Source organism: Schistocerca piceifrons, chromosome X (assembly GCF_021461385.2).
Source record: "Schistocerca piceifrons isolate TAMUIC-IGC-003096 chromosome X, iqSchPice1.1, whole genome shotgun sequence".
In the NCBI taxonomy this organism is placed as follows: Eukaryota; Metazoa; Arthropoda; class Insecta; order Orthoptera; family Acrididae; genus Schistocerca; species Schistocerca piceifrons.
In genome coordinates, this window is record NC_060149.1 from 323,406,116 (window position 1) to 323,431,349 (window position 25,234).

The following is a 25,234-nucleotide window of genomic DNA, read 5'->3' on the forward strand; positions in this document are numbered from 1 at the left end:
TTCCGTAGAATTTTGAAAGTGGCAGGTCAAACCATACAATGGGACCTTAACTCTTAGAGCTGAAACGTGTGCAACTACTTTTAGCCACCTCTTACAACAGGCAGGAATATCTCAGGCCCATTATAACCCCTGGACCCACAAGGGGTGGGGGGTGGGGGGGCTCTAAGGAATTCCAGTCATATTCTATACTTAATTTGTGGCCAAGTTAGCCCCTCTCTTGCTTCTTATCTATTGTATAGCCCTTTATCAAAAAAACCGTGCCCAGCAGCTGGAAAAAAGCACAACTCACACCCGTCTACAACAAGGGTAGTCTGGTAGTCTAAGTGATCCACAGAACTACTGCCCAATATCCTTGACATCGATTTGTTGTATCACCTTAGAACATATTCTGAGCACAAAACATAATGAGATATCTCGAACAGAATGACCTGCTCCACACCACTGAGGACGGATTCTGAAAACATCCATCATGTAAAACCCTGTTCACACTTTTCTCATGTAACACACTGAAAGCTTTCGGATCAAGGCAGTCAAGTAGATGTAGTCTTTCTTGATTTCCGAGCAGCATTTGACTCAGTACCACATCCACACTTAACGACAAAAGTATGATCATATAGGGCATCAAGCAAAATTTGTGACCGGATTGAGGACCTCTTGGCAAACTGCATAAACATTCAGTCAGGTCTTGATAAGATTTCCATTTGGTGCAAAGATTGGCAACTTGCTTTACATTAAATGTTCAGAAATGTAAATCTGTGCACTTCCCAAAATGAAAAACATAGCAGTCTGTGATTACAATACCTGTCAGTCACAGTTGGAATCTGACAACTCTTACAAATACCCGAGTGTAGCACTTTGTAGGATACGAAATAGAATGATCCCACAGGCTTAGTCGTGGGTAAAGCACATGATTGATTTCTGCTTATTGGTAGAATATTGCGGAAATACAATCAGTCTACAAAGGATATTTATAAACAATCACTTGTACAACCCAAATTGGAATACTGTTGAAGTCTGTGGTAACCATACAGACCTGTGGGAGAGTGTCACAGAGATGCTGAAGAAACTCAACTGGCAGACTTTCAGATAGACAAACAATCCCAAGACAGCCTATTTACAAATTTTCGAGAACTGGCTCGAAATCATGAGTCACGGAATATGCTGCAAACCCCTACTTATCACTCACATAGGGATTGTGAGGAAAAGATTGGATCAATTACAGCACACACACACACACACACACACACACACACACAGAGGCATTTAACACGTTGGAAACCAAGTCTGGGCATAGCTCGGGCTGCAACTTTATGTTAAGAACACCATGCCCGAGTATAGGTCAGGCCATGATTTTCTCAATGTGCGAGCTATCTATTACTCAAAAACTGGACTCATTTTGTTTGAGAACAATGTATGGATATTTCATGACCTGCTCCTTGACTGGTAATGCAATTTCTTGAACTATTTCTAAAGAAACATTAGCAAACTTAACAGCTGCTGTCATTAATCGCTGAACCAATACAATCGCACTGCTGCAGTTTCATTTGTGTATTGATTGGGTTTCGCAATTTGCTATAATTCTGCAACAAATACATCATGTTTGTTGGGTGTGCAAGAAAGTCTGGAACGTCGTGACGAAGAAATTGCTCAATAAGTCACCCCAAACTTTTTTCATGGGAAGATGATTGTACTTTGTCACAATTATTTCAAAATTTGTAGTCTCTCAAAGAATTAAAGCAAATATGGTAAATAAATCTTTAAGCTTGGCCATTTTTGGTATACATTACCAGTTACATATGTGACAAACGCATTAAACAGCAGCATAAATGGCCAGTTTCCTGGACCCAACATTCTCCTAAGTGATCAGTCTTGAAAGTGTTAAGCAGTAATTCCTCCAGCACTCCACTCATGAATGGAACGCGAATAAATCCTTGTAACTGGTACAATGGAACACACCCTCTGCCATGCACTAAACAGTGGTTTGCAGAGTGCAGATGTAACATCATTAGATTCTGTAAGTGTCCTAATAAATCCATATATTTTACTCCTGAAGTAGACAAAACATATTAACCAAACAGTTTTCAGTTACGGTAGTACCTCTGAACACAAAGATATCTGCATAAACTACAGGGAGCAGTTTCCTTCCTCAAGCACCCAAGTCCTCTATGCCTTCTACTCTTTTTTTTTTTTTTTTTGAAACCTGGCAGAAAATTTGTGGCCTCAATCAATTGTCTTATTTTAGACTGCCCTGGTGGTACACTACCCAATGTTCATAAAAATTTATATGCAGTTTGAGATTTAGGAAATAATATTAGAGAGATTTTTCTAAACACAGGCCACTAACACATTTCACTCTTGCAATGCACATCAGCCAGTGCCTTGGAATAATCGGAAGAAAAACAGGAGCTGCTTAACATACAATGTTCTTTTAGCTTCTATTAGGATGGTGCACTAGTTCAAGAGCAGTTCTGTTTTGCACATAGGTATTCTGTTTGCTGAAGGTTTATTTATCAATTTTTAGTTTTTATTTATAGTTCACTGTTGCTATTTGAGTTTACATGTTTTCATTTGGACAGAGTTAATGGAACGGTGGATGCTAGAAAATAGTGGGCCAAGTGGAGACATCTTAAAATTTTACATAGTCTTCTCTTTGAGTTCCATAGAGGGGTGACAACAGTGGAAGCAGCCAGAATCATTTGTGCCATGTATGGGGATATGCCATTAGACAGAGCACACCAAGAAAATAGGTTTTCTTGTTTTAAGAAGGATCATTTTGACATTAGTAACCCTCCATGTCCAGGAAAACCTTTGGGGTTTGATGATGAGTGTTTAAATGCATTAACACACAATGCTCTACATCAGTGTACTTGAGAACTGGCAAATGTGACAAAACTAAGAACTGGCAAATGTGACAAACTTGTGATCATTCCACCATCTTACGGCATTTGCATGCAAAGAGGAAGGGTCAAAAATCGGGTGTGTGTACTGTATGCTGTAAAAAAAAAAAAAAAAAAAAAAAAAAAAAAAGAAGAAGAAGAAGAAGAAGAAGCACCATCTCTGTCTGCTGTCTGCTCATCATCAACTGGCTCCTGAACAACATCAACCATTCTTATCCTGTATCGTTACTGGTGATGAGAAATGGTGTCTATGCTAACATACAAAGAAAGGAATGGTTGAGCCCAAAGAAAGCAGCAACTCCCCGTACAAAGACGTGTGTGTATGCACAAAAGTTAATGTTACGCATCCATCAAAGCAGCAATGGTGTGGTGTACTACTACTTGCTCCCCCACGGTGTAACCATCACTGCTTACATTTATTGTCAACTTCCGTGACGTCATGTAGACGCAATAAAGGAACGACAACCAGAAGAAGTGATGCTACTCCACACTAATGCCCACCCATACTCTGCTAGACTGACAAAAAACACTGTACAGGGGTTGCGTTGGGATGTCGTTCTGCGTCCTCATATTTTCCCTTTCCCACACACTATCGAAGAACCTTCACGAAAATTCCTTTCCGGATGAAAATGCGCTCTGAAATGGCTTGATGAATTCTTCGCCTCACAACCAGACGATTTCTACAATCATGAAATTTAAACATTACCCCAGCATTGCCAGACTGTTGTAAACAGTTAAGGAGAACATTATTGACGACTAAAGTCTCTCATGTGTATCTATTGTGTTTATTGAATGTATGGGAAAATGCTATGAACTTGTGCACCAACCCAATATATTGCAAAATGTCCCTTTTATTTTTGACACAGGAAGCTTTCCTTTTTACATATCTATTCATATTCTCAATTTTTCCTCTCTTAGAGTATCATCATCATCATCATCATCATCATCATCATCATCACAGACACACACCATGCAAGGTTTTCTCCTCACCCATCTTACAAGCCCTTCTATGACTACTTTGAAGTTTGTAACTGCTTCACACTTCTGTGGTATTTTTTTGGTTTTTCCAGTAGGTGATTAATTGCAGTATGTTTCCTCTTCGGTTTTCTGATTTTCAGTTCAGGTGATGGCAAATTTTTAAGTTGTACATATCTTATCATTACATCACTCATGTACTGCTGTAGCACCAGTATCACAGAACATTTTAAAGTAACTGCTGTGAGTGTATGCTGCTGTTCTTTGCTGTTAACAAATGATTGTTCTTGAAAATGGGCATCACACAAGAATCTGTTATGCAATCCACCTGAGCCCAAATACAGCACTAATATTTCCTGCAACAATCATAACCGTCCGTCTGAAAAATGCAAAATAAATAAAATTCACTCACTGACTCAATGAACTTGTGATCATAATCACTATAAATATCATAAAAATGGAATCTTTCTTCAAATATTTACCACCGCAGTCCTATTTTCAAGCTTTGTTGGACTGTTGATATACGTACCATTTGCCTACAAGTGAGTCATTTATTTTTTGGTAGAATTGGATGTTAGTACAACTGCATTTGAAATCTGTGACTAATACACGACATTAGGTGTGTTGTTGAAGAATGTACTCCTCACTGCGTGTTTAACAGGGGAACACACATTTCTGTGTGACCTTTGTTAGTCAAATAGAAATAAAAAGACACTAGCACCAATATTCTACAAAATTCTGCATACATCCAAAGTTTAACTTCATTCATTAAATTGTGGGAATGTAGTCTCACTCTGTAAGGATACTAACAATGAGTGAATGAACATTAGCAAAAGCAGCACTCACTCAGGTGTAAGTGGTAGGCAGATGCAAGCAAACCATATTCAGTTGTGACTGGTGTTCAGTGTACACTTATTTCTTAACACATCTTTGAAGTGAAGCTACACAAGACTTCTAGTTTGTTATTCTGTATGAGATTTTTTGCTTTGCAAATGTAACAAATCCTGTATATGCATACTAATATCTTCTCTTCAGTGCTTAGGATAAAGCAATGAAGTAGAGAAGGTAATCTATGTGCACGAGAGTATGAAACGAGAGGCTCTTTCTGTTTTGTTCCATTCCATTCTTTTTGGTGAAAATTCTCACAGAAATGGCACACAGCAATAGGAATGAATGGCAGAGTGGATTAGAAAATTATTCACTTACTCTGGTTCACTCACTCACGTTCAGTGAACTACAACCCAGCATTCTGAACACATTAACTGCTACAATCGCAAAAAGTGCAAAGCCATCAGTTGTGTTCAGGCAAGCTTGGCACACACAAAACATGCTGGCATCTCGTAGTTGTTGCTGCAAGTACTGATGGGATGCTGTCAACACCCGCTGGTGGTCTCTCAGGGTTGCCTGACAGTGCAAGTGATCTATCAATCCGGTTCTCATGTGAGCCGGACTGAGCAATTTTTGCAGTCATGTTGAGGATACCACTCTCCGCTAAGCTGCTAAAGACACGGCAATTAAGTCATTTACCCCTTCCCATCAAGAAGTATCTGCAAGGGCAGATGATCCTATTGTGTCATCTGTGGTAGATAACCACCCCAATGCAGTACTGAAATATTTTAACAGTACTTTGAAAATAGGTTTTTGCAAGACAGTGGGTATCTATCCTCAACCATCTGCCAGTTCAGGTTTTTCATCACCTCCATGATGCTCCCCCCATGGGACAAACAAACCTGTGATCATTCTCACTGCCCTTTCTTGTGTGTGTTGGCTGTCCCTTGTTTGGCCCATGTGGTATGGGTACCCCACACTTTAGCAACATTCTAGGATGGGTCTCACGAGGGTTTTGTAAGCAATCTCCTTTGTAGACTTATTCCATTTTCCCAGTGTCCTCCCAATGACCCAAAGTCTCTGCTTTACCTACAGGTGAGCCTATGGGATCATTCCATTTCTCATCCACACAAACTTCTACACTCAGGTATTTGTATAAGTTGATCAATTCCAACTGTGACTCGCTGATATTTTAGTCCTACAATAACACATTTTTCATTTTGTGAAGTGCACAATTTTACATTCCTAAACATCTAAAGCAAGTTATCAATCTTTGCATCCCATGTGATAACACTTTCATTTTTAGGTTTTTGTGTGGAACTGAGTCAAATGCTTTTCAGAAGTTAAACCTGACTGCTGTGATCCATGGCTTTGAGGATGAAAGTGAATAATATGCGAGTTGGGTTTTGCTTGACCCTGTTTTCAGAATCCACACTAACTGGCACATAGGAGGTCATTCTGTTTGAAGTACCTATTAAGTTTGAGTTCAGAAAGTGTTCCAAGAGTCTACACAAGTTTCATAATAATTTTTCTTTCAACGGAGAGTGGGTGCCGTCTTTCAGGATGGTTTCTACCTATTTCTCTCTATCTCTCTATCTCTCTATCTATCTCTCTATCTCTCTATCTCTCTCTCTCTCCCCCCCCCCCCCCCCGTGTGTGTGTGTGTGTGTGTGTGTGTGTGTGTGTGTGTGTGTGTGTGTAGTCCTCAAAGTAAATGCAAATAATACACAATTTAGGTGGCTGCACTGGTTTAAAGATGAACCTGAGTTTCTACCGACTTATACAATGTTCAAATAACTTACGAGAATGCATCCAGGTGACGCTGTCAACAACCGACAATATTTTGATAGAAGCACACACTGTCATTTTTAAGGAGTAACTGCACCAAGTAAGTGCTGTGCAAGGGAATTTAAAACCTTTGTTTTCATAGAAACTACAGAAAGGTAACACTCACATGAACCGCAGACACTAGCATCGTCAAACACCAAAGATGACTGATGTCAGATGTTATCAATAGTGAAATTAATAACCAATGGGCGAGGCAACAAACTCTGTCCCTCTGTTTTTTGACAATGGAGAAAGCAGCATCCCATGCAGACTTTAAACAAAATCCACCATCTCTATTCATAAGGTTACTTGCTAATTTAATTTCAAGAGCTTCCTTAATAACAGTAACCCAGTAGCTGGAAGCGCATGCCAGAATCTCCGTGTTATATTCCATAGGACGACCGGTACCCAGTGAGACAAAGTTCTGCAGCGTGGATTCGCTTGCTGGTTGTTAGCGTGTGTGCCACTTCTGCTCAGTACACCGGTCCTCCACAGTCCTGATAGTTTGACGAATATATGACTTGCCACAATTGCAAGGAATACAGTAGACACCCACCTTACGCAAACGAAGATCCTCGCCAAGTTCTTAATGTGGTGCTTACACCAACCTACTGTAGGGCTCAGAATAGCAAGGTTTTTCGCTACAAGATACGTCTGAGCACCAATGTTACTCACAAATGGACAAAGAGGAGCTCCTTCCTTGTGGACCTTAGGGAGGTCATATAACCTAGGGGAGACAGCACAATCAGAATTGAGACACTAGATAATCTTCCATAATAAGGAACTTTTATTCACAAGGTCATTAGTCTCTCTCAACACTGTGAGGTCAGCACCAATACTACGTTACACTGAATCGGACAGTAAACGCTGCCTCTTCCGAATGTAATCTAGATTGTCCAAAACAATGGTATCACTGTCCTTCTCAAATGGCTCTGAGCACTATGGGACTCAACTGCTGAGGTCATTAGTCCCCTAGAACTTAGAACTAGTTAAACCTAACTAACCTAAGGACATCACAAACATCCATGCCCGAGGCAGGATTCGAACCTGCGACCGTAGCGGTCTTGCGGTTCCAGACTGCAGCGCCTTTAACCGCACGGCCACTTCGGCCGGCACTGTCCTTCTCCAAAAGTAAAATAACAGTATCTGGATCAGCTCTAAGTAAACATAAAGCACCCCTCACAGAAGCAAAAATCAAGCTGTCTACAAGTATAATTGATCCTTCCACAAACAAGAGGTAGGCCAGTGAGTTGCTTGGTGTGACAGGAAGCAGGATAATTAATACTATGAACTACTTGGGAAAACACTGCAATATTTTGATCACCACACCTCAGCAAAAACTAGCATGCACATTGCAATTTTTGCAATTTTACCCTACTGCTGTGAAGTTTGTCCAACCTATGCAAACAACATACATTTCCTCCCCATAAAGATGGGGAGGAATGTGAGATCTGGGTTTCTCCCGACATATCATAATGTTCAAATAACTTCTGGGAATGCAGCCAAGTGACTTCATTGACAACTGCCACTGTTTCAACAAGAGCACACCCTGCCATTTTCAAGGAGAAGCTGCATCAATTAAGCACTGTGGAAGGTAAACAGAGTACACACTAGCACCACCACAAACCCAAGATGATTAACACTGGAAGTTGTCAACAGTGGAATTAACCCCAATGCGGGAGGACCAATTTACGTAACTTAACTAGGCATGTGGTATACTTTGTATCCAAGTACAGAATAGGGGTCTAAGTTAACAAGATAAATATGTAAGAGCAGACTCATAGTTTAATCTTAGTTTAGTTAAACAATGATAAAATAAACTTACATCATATCAGCTAAATAACTGTTTAATGAAACTATGGTGAAACAAGCTTTCATTACATCACTGTTACCGCAGACAGGTGTTAACCCCACAGTAATGATCCACTCTAAGGATTAAATAGCACAGCTGCATCAGATCCCAGCCAACCACTTATTCGATTACTCATTATCTCTTTGACAACTGCCTCATTATGCAACGACTGTAGGACTAGCTCATCATGTGTGTCATTTCCTTACATGGACTGTAAATTTTTTTTGACCTAGCTCACAGCTTATATTGCATCACTGCTACTCACTTGGACATATGACAACACAATTTACCACTGTGTTAGCTGAAGCAACAAAAAAGAATTAGTATGGGCTCGCCATTGCAAAACCACAATGGAATGGTGCAAAACCATTTTATTTGTGTGTGGTGCACTTTATACATAGGTTAATAAACAATGGCTGACATATGACAAATTCTGCAGGAAATCCTGCTCTCTTCCTTCTTGAGAGAGAGAGAGAGAGACCCCTACACATGCACGCACGATTTTGACTCTTTTTTTTCCCCCTCGATAGAGTTTGCACGAGGGAACCATGGTTCTATACCAACTTTAATATATTTGCTTCTGAGGCAGACATATGAAGTACATTATAGAACAGTGTGCATTTATCTATTCACTGTTTTGTCAAATGACCATATCATCATCATCATCATCATCATCATCATCATCATCATCATCATCTGTGATAGCACCATAGACAACAGGAGGGAACATATTTGTTAGAAACTTCTATTTACTCAGAAGCTGCCCAGATACGTTAAGCAAGTACACAACAGTCAAATGACTGGCCCCTCCATTAGCTCCTGCTAAGTTTTGTCAGCTCATTGGCTGCTAAGGTAGTACAAGAGATAACCGGAGCAAGCTCACTACTCTAGTGTGACTATGTAGTTGCACTTAACAGTTCAAAAACTACCAACATCCCCATCACCAGTTTGCATGAGGTACTTTCTCCAAATGTCTTTATCCTGTTACTCATTTCAGTGATCACTTTCTTCCAATCATACAGTGAAACTAAAATTTATGGTCAAATAATTTTCCATGCTTTTCCATGCTGACTGAAACGGAACGACTTTGTTTGAGTGATTGCCACTCCATCCCTCTCACTCTCCCACTTTCTTTCAGTCATATTTTGTTTGTTAACAGAATTACATACAAATGGTTCAAATGGCTCTGAGCACTATGGGACTCAACTGCTGAGGTCATTAGCCCCTTAGAACTTAGAACTAGTTAAACCTAACTAACCTAAGGACATCACAAACATCCATGCCCGAGGCAGGATTCGAACCTGCGACCGTAGCGGTCTTGCGGTTCCAGACTACAGCGCCTTTAACCGCACGGCCACTTCGGCCGGCAGAATTACATACAGAACGACAGATATAATACTATGTTTTATATTTCCTTTATTCCAAAAGAAACCTTCAACAATCTCAATTTTAATTTCAAAAGGAATACTCAACAACCTAATTTTCATTTTCACATTAAATGTTGGAACAAATAAACACTGATCAAAACTATATCAAGAAATATGTGCATTGGAAATCTTATGGATTAATATAAAACTACATTGACGTGATCCAAACAAATTTAATACAATATTCCAAAAATGTTTTCATAATGTTGCTATTCAACTGATCAAAATACCTGGTTATTTGGCTTGTAAATCTTGTCTCCTGCCTCCATTTTCGTATACACGTGATGCAAAAACAGTGATTACAATTTGGTAATAGACCAAAACGAGCTTCTCCTGCAGTCTTTTCTTTCACAGGTTCCAGGCATATGTTGCAAGTGATCCCTTTGGACTTCTGGATGGCAAGGGACATTTTCATCCTCTTTTCTTGTTCTCCAAGGCAACCCTAAATTAAAAGAGAAGTTAATAGTTTATACCGGATTCTAATCTACAATCTGTAACATTTATTAAAAACTAAAAAAACTAAAAACTTGATATGTAAATATGAGAAAGACTATGCAAATATTAAGGGCCAGCTAATGTTTCACATATCGAACATTTGGTGTTTCTTGCCATCATACTTCAACTGATCATAATACACAAACTTCTTCCTTATCTGAGGCAAACTGTTAACAGAACATACCTGCCATCAAGAAGCTTATTAGGATTGCAAATTTAAACTTTCAATACATTAGAGCATATTATGTAGTCACTGCAAGCTACGGACTGCTTGCTACTGTTTTATCTGCCAACGTGGCTTAGTTACATAATGTTTTCCCATGGTCTATGTTCCAAATTTGCACAAACACCAGTTTTCCCTGAAATTACAGAATCTCTCTCAATAGGCAACTACTGTAAACCTCAGTAATCCAAGCTCTGGTAAAACCAAACCTCCCTTTGATCCAAGGTGCACGACATGACTATGTTAAAAAATCAAAAGAACACCACAAATAAAATCAAAAATACAGAGGAAGTGGGCGTACGGTTGGTTGGTTGGTTGGTTGGTTGGTTGGTTTAAGGGCGGGAGAAGGAACCAAACTATGAGGTCATTGGTCCCTTGTTCCTAATAAAACGATGCCACAAGTGTGAGAATGAAACGGATGAAACATGTAACACAAAACGGAAAGAAAGGAAAAACCACAAGAACGAAGGCAAGCAACAAACACTAAAAGGAACAAAAGAGAACAAGAAAACAAAGACGCTAGAAACAGAAGAGAGTAAAACATGAAAGCAGATTACAGTGGCTGGCCAACCACGAGAATAAAAAGGGAAATCCAGCCACTCTTCAACGCATTAAAACCTCCACCCTAAAATCACTAGGGTGGAGGACACACAGGGACATGTGCTAAAACCTACAGAGAAGCATAAAACCCACTCTCATGGATAAAACTAAAAACTCAAGCTGATGCGGCGGCATTGTCACCCAGCACCGAAGGCAGGGTGCTGGGAAAGTTAAAAGTCTGCTGCAGAGCGGCTAAAAGTGGGCAGTCCAGCAAGAGGTGGACGACTGTCATTTGGGAGCCACAGCGACACTGAGGTGGGTACTTGTGACGAAGTAGGTATGGGAAACATTAGCCCCGTATGGCGAATGCAAAGCCGGCAGAGGACAACTGATTCCCTGCGAGAGGCCTGCATGGAAGACTTCAACACATTCATAGTCTCATTAATGACACGCAGTTTGTTGTGCGTGCTGTTCTGCCATTCTGTCTCCCAAAGCCAGAAAACCCTGAGGTGTAAGACAGAATGCAGGTTAGCTTCGGATATGCCTATCTCCAGTAGCAGTTTCCGCATCGCCTGGTTTGCCAGCCTGTCAGCAAGTTTCTTTCCGGGGATTCCGACGTGTCCTGGGGTCCACACAAACACCACAGAACAATGGGACTGTTCCAGGGCATAGATGAACTCCTGAATGGACACTACCAGAGGGTGGCGAGGGTACCACTAGTCGATAGCTTGTAGGCTGCTCAATGAGTCAGTACACAGGAGAAATGACTCGCCAGGGCATGAGCGGATGTACTCAAGAGCATGAGATACGGCCGCCAGCTCTGCAGTGGAAACACTGCAGCCAACTGGCAAGGAGTGCCGCTCAATATGTCCTCCATGAACATATGCAAAGCCTACATGACCATCAGCCATTAAGCCGTCGGTGTGAACCTCTCCAGAGCCCCTGAACGCTTCAAGAATCTAGAGGAAGTGACAGCGGAGAGCGGCAGGGTTAACGAAGTACTTAAGGCCATGCAAAAGGTCCAGACGAAGCTGTGGCCGAGGTGTAAACCATGGACGGACCGCAAGTAAAGGTGGTAAAGGGAAGGACTCCAGTTCGGAGAGAAGGAACCGCAATTGTTAGCCCTAATCTGGGCCACTGATGAGGGAGATGGACTGAAGAGATTGTAATTCAAATGCTCAGGGGAACTACGAATGTGTGCTGTGTAACTGGAAGCAGTTGTGCATGTTTGATCTGCAGTGGAGGGACACCAGCCTCCACCAGTATACTGGTCACCAGACTCATCCTAAAAACTCCTGTCGCTAATCAAACCCCACAGTGTAGCACAGGGTTGAGTAAATGCGATGCTGCAGGTGCTGCCAAACCATAAACCACAATTCCATAGTCAATTCGGGATTGGACAAGGGCTCTGTAGAGCTGCAGCAGTGTACAGTGATCTACACCCCAACTGGTGTTCCTCAGGCGACAGAGGGCATTCAGGTGCTGCCAGCACTTCTGCTTAAGCCGAAGAAGATAAGGGAGCCAAGTCAATCGAGCATTGAAAACCAGTCCTAGGAACTGGTAAGTCTCCACTACAGTGAGTGGATGCCATTAAGGTAAAGTGCGGGTTCCGGATGAACAGTACGATGCCGACAGAAGAGCATAACACACGACTTTGCGGCTGAAAACTGGAAACCGTGGGCTAGAGCCCATGACTGCACCCTGTGGATGGCTCCCTGGAGGCGCCGCTCAGCAACAGTACTGGAGCAGCAGTACGAAATGCAGAAGTCGTCTGCATACAGAGAAGGTGAGACAGAGGGCCCGACAGCTGCTGCTAGACAGTTAATGGCCACTAAAAATAGACACACACTCAACACGGAGCCCTGCGGGACTCCATACTCCTGGATATGGATGGAACTATGGGAGTCACCAACTTGGACACGGAAAGTACGCAGCAACATGGAGTTTTGGATAAAAATCGGGAGACCCCACTCATACAATGTGGCAAGGGTATGATGTCACCAAGTCATGTCGTATGCTTTACGTAAGTCAAAACTGTTGCCATCTGAAAAGGCTGTTCGGATGGCAGACTCGAGGGACACAAGATTATCAGTGGTAGAGCGATGCTGGCGGAAGCGGCCCTGACATGGAGCCAGTAAGCCACGTGACTCCAGAACCCAACCCAACCCAACCACCGACACACCATACTTTCCAGCAGCTTACAAAGAACGTTGGTGAGGCTGACTGGCCGATAGTGACCCACATCAAGCGGGTTATTACTGGGTTTGAGCACCAGAATGATGGTGCTCTCCCGCCATTGCAATGGTAACACGCCATTGCACCACATCCAGTTGAAGATGATGAGAAGATGTCACTTTTAGTCAGATGAGAGATGTTTAATCATCTGACTGTGGATCTGATCTGGCCCAGGAGCTGTGTTGGGGCAATGCGCAAGGGCACTGATGAGCTCCCACTCTATAAATGGGGTGTTATAGGATTCACTGCAGCGTGCAGTAAATGAGAGGACATTCCCTTCCAGCCGCCGTTCGAGTGTGCGAAAGGCTGGGGGTAATTCTCCGACGCACAGTTTGCATCAGTACGTAACTTGCCATTTATGTTAACACCAGGGACAGCTGTTGGGGCCTGGTACCCGAGAAGACGTTTGATCTTTGCCCAGACTTGGGAAGGTGACGTGTGGCACCCAATGGTGGAGACGTATCTCTCCCAACTCTCCTTCTGTTGTTTGATAAGGTAGCGAACACGGGCACGGAGCTGTTTAAAGGCTATGAGGTGCTCCAGGGAAGGGTGCTGCTTATGCCTCTGTAGAGCCCGCCGACACTCCTGAATTGCTTCAGCGACTTCAGGCAACCACCAAGGGACTGTCTTTCGTTGGGGGCACCCTAAAGAAAGAGGGATCGCATTTTCCGCCGCAGAAATGATCGTTGTAGCTACCTGCTCTAAACACCACATAGTTGTCACCATGTGGACAAGATTATGTGGTGACAGCAGAGGTGAAGGCTTCGCAGTATGCCTTGTTTAAAGCCCATCTGGGCAGGCATCTGTGTGCCTGACGCTGGGGCAGTGACAAGAAGATGGTGAAGTGGTCACTACCACACAGGTCGTCGTGTGCTCTCCAGTGGATAGATGGGAGAAGTCCTGGGCTGCAAATTGATAAATCAATGGCCGAAGAACTACCATGAGCCACAATGAAATGTGTGGCGGCCCCAGTATTTAAGAGGCAGAGGTCAAATTGCGACAGTAAAGTTTCAACATCTCTGCCTCTGCCAGTAAGCATGGTACCACGCCACAAGGGGTTAAGGGCATTAAAATCTCCCAGAAGTAGGAAAGGTTTAGGGAGTTGATCCATCAGTGCAGCTAATACTTTCAGGGGTACTGCACCATCTGGAGGAAGTTATACATTGCAGACAGTTATTTCCTGCGTCGTCCTAATTCTGACAGCCACAGCTTCAAGAGGGGTTTTAAGGGGCACGTGTTCACTAGAGACCGAGTGTAGAACATAAACGCAAACTGCACCTGACACTCGATTAAAGTCACTACAGCTCCTGTAATATCCCCTATAGCTGCGGAGGGCACGGGTCCACAATGTTGGGAACCAGGTTTCCTGGAGGGCAATGCAGATAGCAGGTTAAAGCTTAACAGTTGCCGTAGCTCAGTCAGGCGGTGGAAAAAACCGCCGCAATTCCACTGGAGGATGACATCGTGAGATTGGGAAGGCATGGAACATTCAATGAGGCAGTTTACGCCTCTGGGTCACCTGCTGCCATCGATTTATTGCCTGAGCAGTCTATATCCATTGTGTCTGAGGGTCTGGCGAGATCTAGGTCCTAGGAGGACGCCAAAATCTCCACCCTATCCTCAGACACATAGCTTGTAGGTAGTTGTGGTGTGGGTGCCACAGCAGTTTCCTTGGTCTTAGGGGTTTTCTTTTTGGATTTCTCTCACTGCTGCTTGGATTTACCTGGCTGGGAGGAGTTCACTGGCTCCGTCTCCAGGACTGAGAACGAGTGTGAAGCCCTACGACCAGCTGCTTTTGGGCTCTTCAGCCACTGACGTGTGACGTCTTTCCCACTAGAAGAAACCTGTGAAGGGAGTGACCCAAGGGACCCCTTCCTAGCGAGAGAAGCAGAAGGAGACTTAGGCTTCTCCTGCTTAGGAGTGGGGACGGATGTCCCCGATGTTTGGGAGGGTGGGGGGGGGGGGGTGTTGCTGTGTTGCTCCTGAAGTAGGTGGTGCAGGAGCAACAGGGAGGGAAATGCCCCCCACCATCAAGGAGGCAGGTGTAGTCTTCCGGCTCTGAGAGGTCATCTGGGTTGGCAGAGCTGATGGTGCCAGAACTGTTGTAGCGGCGGCGTAACACGATGCCATACACACAGGATGCAGGAGTTCAAATTTTCTCTTAGCCTCAGTGTAGGTCAGTCGGTCCAGGGTCTTGTACTCCATTATTATCCTTTCTTTCTGGAGAACCCTGCAGTCAGGCAAGCAAGGCGAATGGTGCTCTCTGCAGCTGACACAGATGGGAGGCAGGGCACATTGAGTATTGGGATGTGATGGGCGCCCGCAATCTCGGCATACGACACTGGAAGTACAGCTGCATGACACATGGCCAAACTTCCAGCACTTAAAGCACCGCGTCGGACAGGATATAGGGCTTTACATCACACCGGTAGACCATCACCTTGACCTTCTCGGTCAACATACCACCCTGAAAGGCCAAGAAGAAGGCACCGGTGGCAACCTGTTTATCCTTCAGATGCCGGTGGACACACCAGACAAAACGTACACCTCACCGCTCTAAATTGGCGCGCAGCTCATCGTTCAACTGGTCTCTGTGAATTATGAAACCCTGGATCATATTTAACCTCTTATGGGGCGTGATGGTTACATAAACATCACGCAGCTTGTCACAAGCGAGTAACTCCCACGACTGAGCACAGGATGCTGTTTTGATCAAGACTGACCCAGATCTCATTTTGGACAAGCCCCCACCTCCCCGAACTTGTCCTCTAAATGCTCAACCAAAAACTGAGGCTTCATCATCATGAAAGATTGCCCATCAGCTCTCGAACATACAAGGTACTGGGGCGAATAATATCCGCTGCCATCCTGAGCCTGACGATCCTCCCATGGTGTGGCCTGAGAGGGGAACGATTTGCAGTCAGACTTCTGTGCATTGAATTGAGCTCATGATCGCTTAGAGACTGCTGGTGTTTCACCACCAGCAAGAGATGATGGACTACACTTCAGCGCTTGTCATCCGCCCTGATGCCACCCACTCCGACCAGGGGGCCTCCCCACAGGTGCCACCCAGCCACAGCAAAGGCCACCTGGCAGGATGGCCATTGCCGGGAGTCCCGATGCCCCATGGGGTAGGCATTTACCCCTTGGCATACGTGGGGAGTTAACAGTGCAGGCATCAACAGAGTGATCCCTGTGTGGTCAGGGAGCTACAACCAACAGGGTACATGACAGCCCCACCAAAACGGACTGGTTATCGTGCTGGATACGAGGTGCAACGAAGTCTATGGTTATCATTGATGCAGAAATCGACACTGCATAGTGCATGGTGGAAAACGCACCCAGGAAAGTGTCCTCATCCAAGAGATGGAGAATGGGCAGGACTGCAATGCGACAATGAGAAAGTGGGCTAAAGATCTCAATGCACGATGGACACGATGCACCTTGTAAGGCACCCTTCCACAATTGGCTCGCTCTTCGGGAAAATTTTTAAGAATGGAGGTGAAACCCTACAGGGGACCATCACATAATGGCCGAAACATGTGAAACTCCATTTATTCGCCTCGTATGACAGGCAGGAATACCTCGGGCCTATTCCAACCTCCGGACCTGCACGGGGGGAGGAAGTGGGTATCATCTGCAGCCAAGATGTGCACCCATAGATCATTTACAATTGTGCCCACTTTACCCATTACTGTTGTTTCACCCATTGCCAGTTGGCCAGTGTCTGCTCAGGTTCAGTGTGCTGTGTACATGTAGTCAGATCATGTTTATTTTCTTCCTGCCAATTTGCGTCAATATGAGTGCTGACCCCTCAAAAACAAGAGAAAATTTGTTTCTTAGGAGATGAAAGTTTTAGCACTAAAAATATTCCACAGTGGAGAGACTATAAAAAGGTAGCAGCACAGCTGAGCATAGGTGAAGTCACAGGTGACAGGTGATAAAGGAAACACTTGACAACCAAAAAAATACCACTTAAGACAATCTTCACTCTAGACAACGCAGGATATCATCTCGAAGCTGAAGAACTTTGTAGTAGAGTAAAACTTTGAGGGACGGGAAAAACCCACCGTGGTACAACAACAAAGTTAGGAAACTACTGCGAAAGCAAAGAGAGCTCCACTCCAAGTTTAAACGCAGCCAAAACCTCTCAGTCAAACTGAAGCTAAACGATGTCAAAGTTAGCGTAAGGAGGGCTATGCGTGAAGCGTTCATTGAATTCGAAAGTAAAATTCTATGTACCGACTTGACAGAAAATCCTAGGAAGTTCTGGTCTTACGTTAAATCAGTAAGTGGCTCGAAACAGCATATCCAGACACTACGGGATGATGATGGCATTGAAACAGAGGATGACACGCGTAAAGCTGAAATACTAAACACCTTTTTCCAAAGCTGTTTCACAGAGGAAGACCGCACTGCAGTTCCTTCTCTAAATCCTCGCACAAACGAAAAAATGGCTGACATCGAAATAAGTGTCCAAGGAATAGAAAAGCAACTGGAATCACTCAATAGAGGAAAGTCCACTGGACCTGACGGGATACCAATTCGATTCTACACAGAGTACGCGAAAGAACTTGCCCCCCTTCTAACAGCCGTGTACCGCAAGTCTCTAGAGGAACGGAGGGTTCCAAATGATTGGAAAAGAGCACAGATAGTCCCAGTCTTCAAGAAGGGTCGTCGAGCAGATGCGCAAAACTATAGACCTATATCTCTTACGTCGATCTCTTGTAGAATTTTAGAACATGTTTTTTGCTCGCGTATCATGTCATTTCTGGAAACCCAGAATCTACTATGTAGGAATCAACATGGATTCCGGAAACAGCGATCGTGTGAGACCCAACTCGCCTTATTTGTTCATGAGACCCAGAAAATATTAGATACAGGCTCCCAGGTAGATGCTATTTTTCTTGACTTCCGGAAGGCGTTCGATACAGTTCCGCACTGTCGCCTGATAAACAAAGTAAGAGCCTACGGAATATCAGACCAGCTGTGTGGCTGGATTGAAGAGTTTTTAGCAAACAGAACACAGCATGTTGTTATCAATGGAGAAACGTCTACAGACGTTAAAGTAACCTCTGGCGTGCCACAGGGGAGTGTTATGGGACCATTGCTTTTCACAATATATATAAATGACTTAGTAGATAGTGTCGGAGGTTCCATGCGGCTTTTCGCGGATGATGCTGTAGTATACAGAGAAGTTGCTGCATTAGAAAATTGTAGCGAAATACAGGAAGATCTGCAGCGGATAGGCACTTGGTGCAGGGAGTGGCAACTGACCCTTAACATAGACAAATGTAATGTATTGCGAATACATAGAAAGAAGGATCCTTTATTGTATGATTATATGATAGCGGAACAAACACTGGTAGCAGTTACTTCTGTAAAATATCTGGGAGTATGCGTACGGAACGATTTGAAGTGGAATGATCATATAAAATTAATTGTTGGTAAGGCGGGTACCAGGTTGAGATTCATAGGGAGAGGGCTTAGAAAATGTAGTCCATCAACAAAGGAGGTGGCTTACAAAACACTCGTTCGACCTATACTTGAGTATTGCTCATCAGTGTGGGATCCGTACCAGGTCGGGTTGACGGAGGATAGAGAAGATCCAAAGAAGAGCGGCGCGTTTCGTCACTGGGTTATTTGGTAACCGTGATAGCGTTACGGAGATGTTTAATAAACTCAAGTGGCAGAGTCTGCAAGAGAGGCGCTCTGCATCGCGGTGTAGCTTGCTCGCCAGGTTTCGAGAGGGTGCGTTTCTGGATGAGGTATCGAATATATTGCTTCCCCCTACTTATACTTCCCGAGGAGATCACGAATGTAAAATTAGAGAGATTAGAGCGCGCACGGAGGCTTTCAGACAGTCGTTCTTCCCGCGAACCATACACGACTGGAACAGGAAAGGGAGGTAATGACAGTGGCACGTAAAGTGCCCTCCGCCACACACCGTTGGGTGGCTTGCGGAGTATCAATGTAGATGTAGATGTAGATGTAGAGATATCACAATTTTTTACTCCCAATCTTATTAGCGTTTTAAAACCAATGGAGCAAGGAAAGCTGGCATGTCTGGAAAAAATGTATTGGCATAAGTTATTGGGATCACTTCTGCACTCTACGCACTATGAGTACCAATCAATAGAAGCTGCCCGAAAAAATTAGTCTGAAGATTGTTACCTACTGCACTGCAGAAGGTGGACCATTTAATATCAGAAACACCAAAATTTTTTGGAAAATTCTCTTAGAGAAACAGTGGGGGGATAAAAAAAAAGATAGAAGCAACAATGGCACTATCAGAATAAAACCAACAGTTGTTAGATTTCAATCGACATATTTCTGGGTGTGGAAAAACATAACAATTAGGGGCAAATGTGTTTGAACCAGGACAACCAGTATGAAGTGACTGACTGTTATTGTGGAAATGGCACATAAAAGAAACAGACTCTGGTGATGAAGAGGATGATACTGGTGCCCAACAAAATTAGTCCTAATGATAAAACGGAAGCATTAGAGTTAGCACTGTATTACGTGGAGCAACAAAATGTGACGACACCAGCTGAAATTATGCTTCTACTAAGACGGTGGGACAATAATGCTAGGAACAGAAGTTCTTCAGAAAAAAAGAACTATTGCTTCTTTTTCCAAAAATAACATATATAAAGTAGTAACAGCTGTACAGTAGTTTATGTATTACATTTGTGTTAACAGCAAATGTTTGAGTTTCTACTATAATATTGTTGCTAAATCAAACTAAGCGATATGTTATCTGACAAAACAACTTTCTTCCCAAAAGTAGTGCGAACATCAAGTTCTGAATCTATTTTTAAATGGAAGGTCTCTGAACTGTCACTTCATTTTCCCAAATTTGAGCTCTATTCAGTCCCAGTTACCTAGAATTAGTAAGGTTTTACTTGTACTGCCAATTTGGTAACAAAGGTTTTGCATTGCAAACATACATCTCTACGAAAACTGTATCGCCTTCTTTGTATTTCAGAAACTCCTCATGACAGGAATTCTCTTTGCTGGATCCTAAAGCGATTTTAAAATTCTGCTTATAAGCTACACAGAACAAATAATCTGCAACCAATCACCTGCCGCTGGAAAGCACTAATCTCATTATAAACCCCATCCCTTTTTCTGTATCACATTGAAAACAATAATGAATTGAGAATTTTAAGTGATAAAAAAAAAAAAAGATCGAAAAAAAAATTGTTACTGAAGGTGGTACAAGTAACATGTTAGTGATAAAATCAAAATGCTGGCTTTTAACAGGTTTTAATTATGACAATGATCACTCATTAAGTAAAGCTCTCTTCTACCCCTTAGTTTCTTTGAAGTAACAACATCCGATTTTATGAGTAAATTTCAAACATTTGTCAACTTCACTTCAAATAGCGATACATGCAACACTAGCAGCACAGTAGTATAGATACTAACTTTTGCATCCTTCTACAGGAATTCAATAATCTCACATTCTTCCATGGTAACACCCAAAATCATGCACTAAAGAAATTTCTTAAATGTCGAAGTATTCACACACATCCTTTACACGAACATTCCAGTTGTTCAGTCCACTGACCATGTTTGGTACCACATGTACATTTCGAAAATCATAGTATTAGTCACCTCAAATTCTAATTGAAAAGCGAAATTTGTTAAATGGCTCCATATACCTTTATTACTAACTCTGCCAGTTCTTTCAAAAAGAAATATCACACTCATTGAGTAACTCTCACTCAACAAGCACATCCATTGGCACAAAGTAACACCCGTAAGACACATTTTTCTATACTACACATAAACAAACAACTACACAAAAGTGTTATAAAAACAAACTTCTTACCTTTATGTGTTCCCGTTTCTCTTCAGTATCCTCAAAATCTAGTATGGTATTAAGACAGATCTGGCAAAGTTCACCATGCAGATATGGGCAAAGATACAACTCAGCTCTGTTTACATGATAATATGGACAGAACTGTACACCTGTAGCAAGTTTTGTTTGTGTCCTCGGTGCATAGGGATCTACTGCCTCAGCGTATGTCTTAACTCCTATAAAAAGGACAGAAATATTTGTTTAATGATATTGCATTACAGCAAATGAACTACTGGATTAGTACAAATGGAATTGTATTTTATGAAATTCTTACGTCCCGTCCTCGATGTGAATGCTGGATGGAACTCTGGAGCACTTGCCCACTTATCTGCCTGCTCTTCACTCATAAAAGGCACAGAGCTAAAAGAAAGGAACAATGGAAATATCTATATTAGCAAACATAATTAATTATTTAATGAGATATTAGTAACTGAAAAACTTAAAATGCCTAAATACACCTGAAGAATTGAACTACTTGCAAAAAATACATTTCTGCGACAATGAACTTCATAAAGATAACACTAGAGACAACTGTTTCAGTCACACAGTTACTTGGAGAAGGAAGATGAGGGTTTGACATACCATCAACTGGACAGACATTAGAAATAGAGCACAGATTTCAATTGAGGAATGAAGGGAAAGGAAATCGGCTATGTCCTACGAAAGCAGCCATCCCCACATTAAACTACAGTGATTTTATGAAATCACGGAAAACTTAAATACAGAAAATAAACGTAAACATGATTCACAGTAGGCTGTAATGAGATTTTCATTTAATCGTGTGATTAGCTAATTTTGACTACTTGTCATTGTCAAGCACATGTATAACCAACATGGAAAAGCACTACATTGTCTGCCTGCATCTCAGTTTAAGAAAAAACATATATTAAATGTTTTTAAATTTAAATTTTAAATATGGAAACCCAGACAGGGATTTGAACCACTGTCCTCGTAACTACAAGTCCAGTGTCTTACCACTGCATCACCTTGTTTGGTACATGGACATCTGGCCAACAAAGCGTCAGGTTCATGGTCCAAACATTTTTTAACAGACTGATGACATGGCAATGGTAATCGTTTGACAAACAGCAGGTTAGCAATCCCATTACTGAATATAAAAGTATGCATTTAACAAACTGCAGAGATTAGCCTTGCCCTACAAAAATTACTTCTATGGCACTGTCACAAGGCTACACATTAGAAACATTTTTGAGAATGTCCGACACTGTCAATGTTCAGGATGGTGATGACAGGCACCCTACTGCACCAAAACGGCTCGGAGAATCAACCCTTCAACCTCTGCAATACAAACACTGTCTAGCCCAGAACTGTCTCAGTTTGAGTCATACCATAGTTTTCACTAACATCATTGCAAAGTCAACAGCGAAGGACGAATAATATTTGAGAGGAATTATTCAGATTTTGGCAATATGAAACTTCAATTCTATGGTTTCCAAGAACTTCCTGCCTCAGGACTCGAATGGCTGTATGTTCTCTTCCACTGTTTTGGACTAGATTCTTCCCAGTCATTTACCTGCCCATGACTACAAAATACTTAAATTCACCTAGGAACACACTGCCTCTTAAGGTGCACAGTAGTTTTTGGTATCTGTGCTTAGGAGCAAGCTGGATCAAATATTTTGTGTGCGCCACCTACTCCTGGGTGCCTCCTCTACTTTGATGGCTGACTGTACAGATTTCTATGGCACCCAATTTGAGTATTTTCTGCCTAAAAAAAATGTACCCAGTTAGGAAAATAGCCTCTTGAACATAGATCAGTGTTCACTTGACATTCAACAATAAATCTACAAGGATAAGGAAACACAAGGACAGGTCACAGCGACCGAGGATGAACCTGTGGTTTAGTTCAAATGGGTCACTTTACTACTGTTCGGGGAACAGGTATCTTCTAATGCAAGGAGACTCTTGAGAACTCTACTGCTGGGACTGGGGGTGGCCAACTCCTAAAGCACATAGTGTGTATTAAAATCCCTGGAAGTATAGCTCGCCTACGAAGTTGACTAATTACATCTTCTTGAGCTCGTTTAAAAGAAGTGGGCCACAAGGTGGGAAATACGTTCTGCCTATGACAATTTTCTGTAATGCTTAGGAACAGCAGCTACTAACTGCCATCTCCAAGTGACTGGGATAGTTATAGTGTAATATATCCTACCAGTGACTAACACCATCCTTAGTCTTGTCTCCGCGAAAGACATCTTTCCTGTGGAGGGGCATAGCCTACCACTGGATGTGGTCTGTTACTGTTAGTACTTTCTTCATTTTTGAGAAGACTTCTATGGTGTATGGTAGCCACACTCTGTTGTATGGTTCTTAATACCACCCAATAGGCCACCCAAACTGCTGGGAGTTGGTAAATTGGTGTAGGATCCAATTGCTTCACATAAGCAACTAAGGAAATGAGGAATCACCAACAGAGACCCACTTGTGTGGTTCTGTCGTATACAAATGAGGTAACAGCAGGTTCCTCACAGGTAGTTCTTTAATGAATGTTTCGTCACTACTCCTCATCCCAATGACACGTAGCATGCTTTTCTATTGTAGTTCTTTTATACAGGATTGTACCATCCTCATGATCCAAATCGCTACCCCAGCATCCTTACCCCTATGACACACAACATTCCACCCTCATGCCTCACGGTCATGACTGAAGCATGTAGAGGGCTTACAATTACTGAGGATCAGCAGTGTTCTATCCCCAACTCAGGAACTCCGGTTCAGGTTCCATATTTTTGGAGTCCTAATGGATGACATTCATGGACATCAACTTGCTTTGGACATAGAGGTGGACATCTAAGTACAATCATGGTTACATAGGCAACTGCAAACATTCTTCCATGAAGGCATTAACTGTCTTGTCTCACAGTGGGGTAAATGTATTAACAGTTACAGTGGTTACTTTTGAAATAATAAACAGTTTACATACTTTCGTTGGCATCTGTCTTTTATTTAACTGACCCTTATAATAAAAAGTTAAGGAAGTATGTTCATTTTGCAATTAAAAATGCATTCTGGCTGTTCAACTGTATTTTGTTCTATCATCCTGAACTCAAACTTCTGTAGTTGGCTTGATTGTTAATAATACCCAACAGCCCATCAGAACCTATGAAAGGAGGTCTTTTAATATTTAACATCACTGGACATCCAACAGGCACTGACTGGTTCAACAGATTAGGGGTGCAAGTGACTGACACACACACACACACACACACACACACACACACACACACACACACACTGAATTACGTGCCAATGGAGATGTTCTCCTCCCTACATTGTTAACACTTCTGTAAAATCTATGAAAGTATCAAACCACGCATTTTTTCAGTCAGAAGTGTTGTTGGAGTGCCAGTTTAGTGAAATCCAAATTTAAGGGAATCCTTGTCATTGTAGTGTCATTAACTAGGGAAGCTTGCCTTGGGCAAGAAAATCTTCACTTTTTTCCTTCTCTTAACAGCTTCTTACAACAGGTAGGAGGTTCCCAATTGGCAATGGTTATTGTGGAAAAAAAGCAGCAAAATTTGTATGACAATCTGTACTCATAATGGAATATCCAGGATGGGATAATGACAATATTATGAGATGAATAGTTACCACTGACCATATGGCGGGGATGCTGAGTCACAGACAGGCACAACAAAAAAAACAGTCAGCAAGTAAGCTTTTGGCCAAACAGGCCTTCATCAGAATTACACACACACACACACACACACACACACACACACACACACACACACACACACACTGAGGGATAGTAGGGTAGGGGTGAGGGACAGTAAGATGCTTCTTGTGGCAGCATACAGAGATAATGTGGGGAGAGGGAAGAGCAGCTAGGAACACACTGAGAAGGTAGACGGAGGGAGGGTCAAGGAAAGAAGTAAAAAGACTTAGTGTGTTGGTGGAATTAAGGGCTATGTAATGCTGGAATTTGAACAGGGAAGGGGGTAGGTGGGTAAAGGACAATGACTAATAGGTTGAGGCCAGGAGGGTTACAGGAACATAGGCTATATTGCATCGAGTGTTCCCACCTGTGAGATTCAGAAAAGC

At 42.6% G+C, this 25,234-nt stretch overlaps 1 protein-coding gene across 1 annotated transcript in view; it reads right to left on the reverse strand.

Annotated features, from left to right (window-relative positions):
• LOC124721744 (probable E3 ubiquitin-protein ligase makorin-1) overlaps positions 1-25,234 on the reverse strand; it is a 122,934-nt gene that overhangs the window by 70,715 nt on the left and 26,985 nt on the right. The window contains exons 4-6 of the mRNA XM_047246847.1: positions 21,444-21,529; positions 21,140-21,345; positions 10,037-10,248 (exon numbers count right to left, since the gene is read on the reverse strand). Coding sequence (XP_047102803.1) covers positions 10,037-10,248; positions 21,140-21,345; positions 21,444-21,529 — 504 coding nt within the window. The remainder of the gene's footprint in view (positions 1-10,036; positions 10,249-21,139; positions 21,346-21,443; positions 21,530-25,234) is intronic.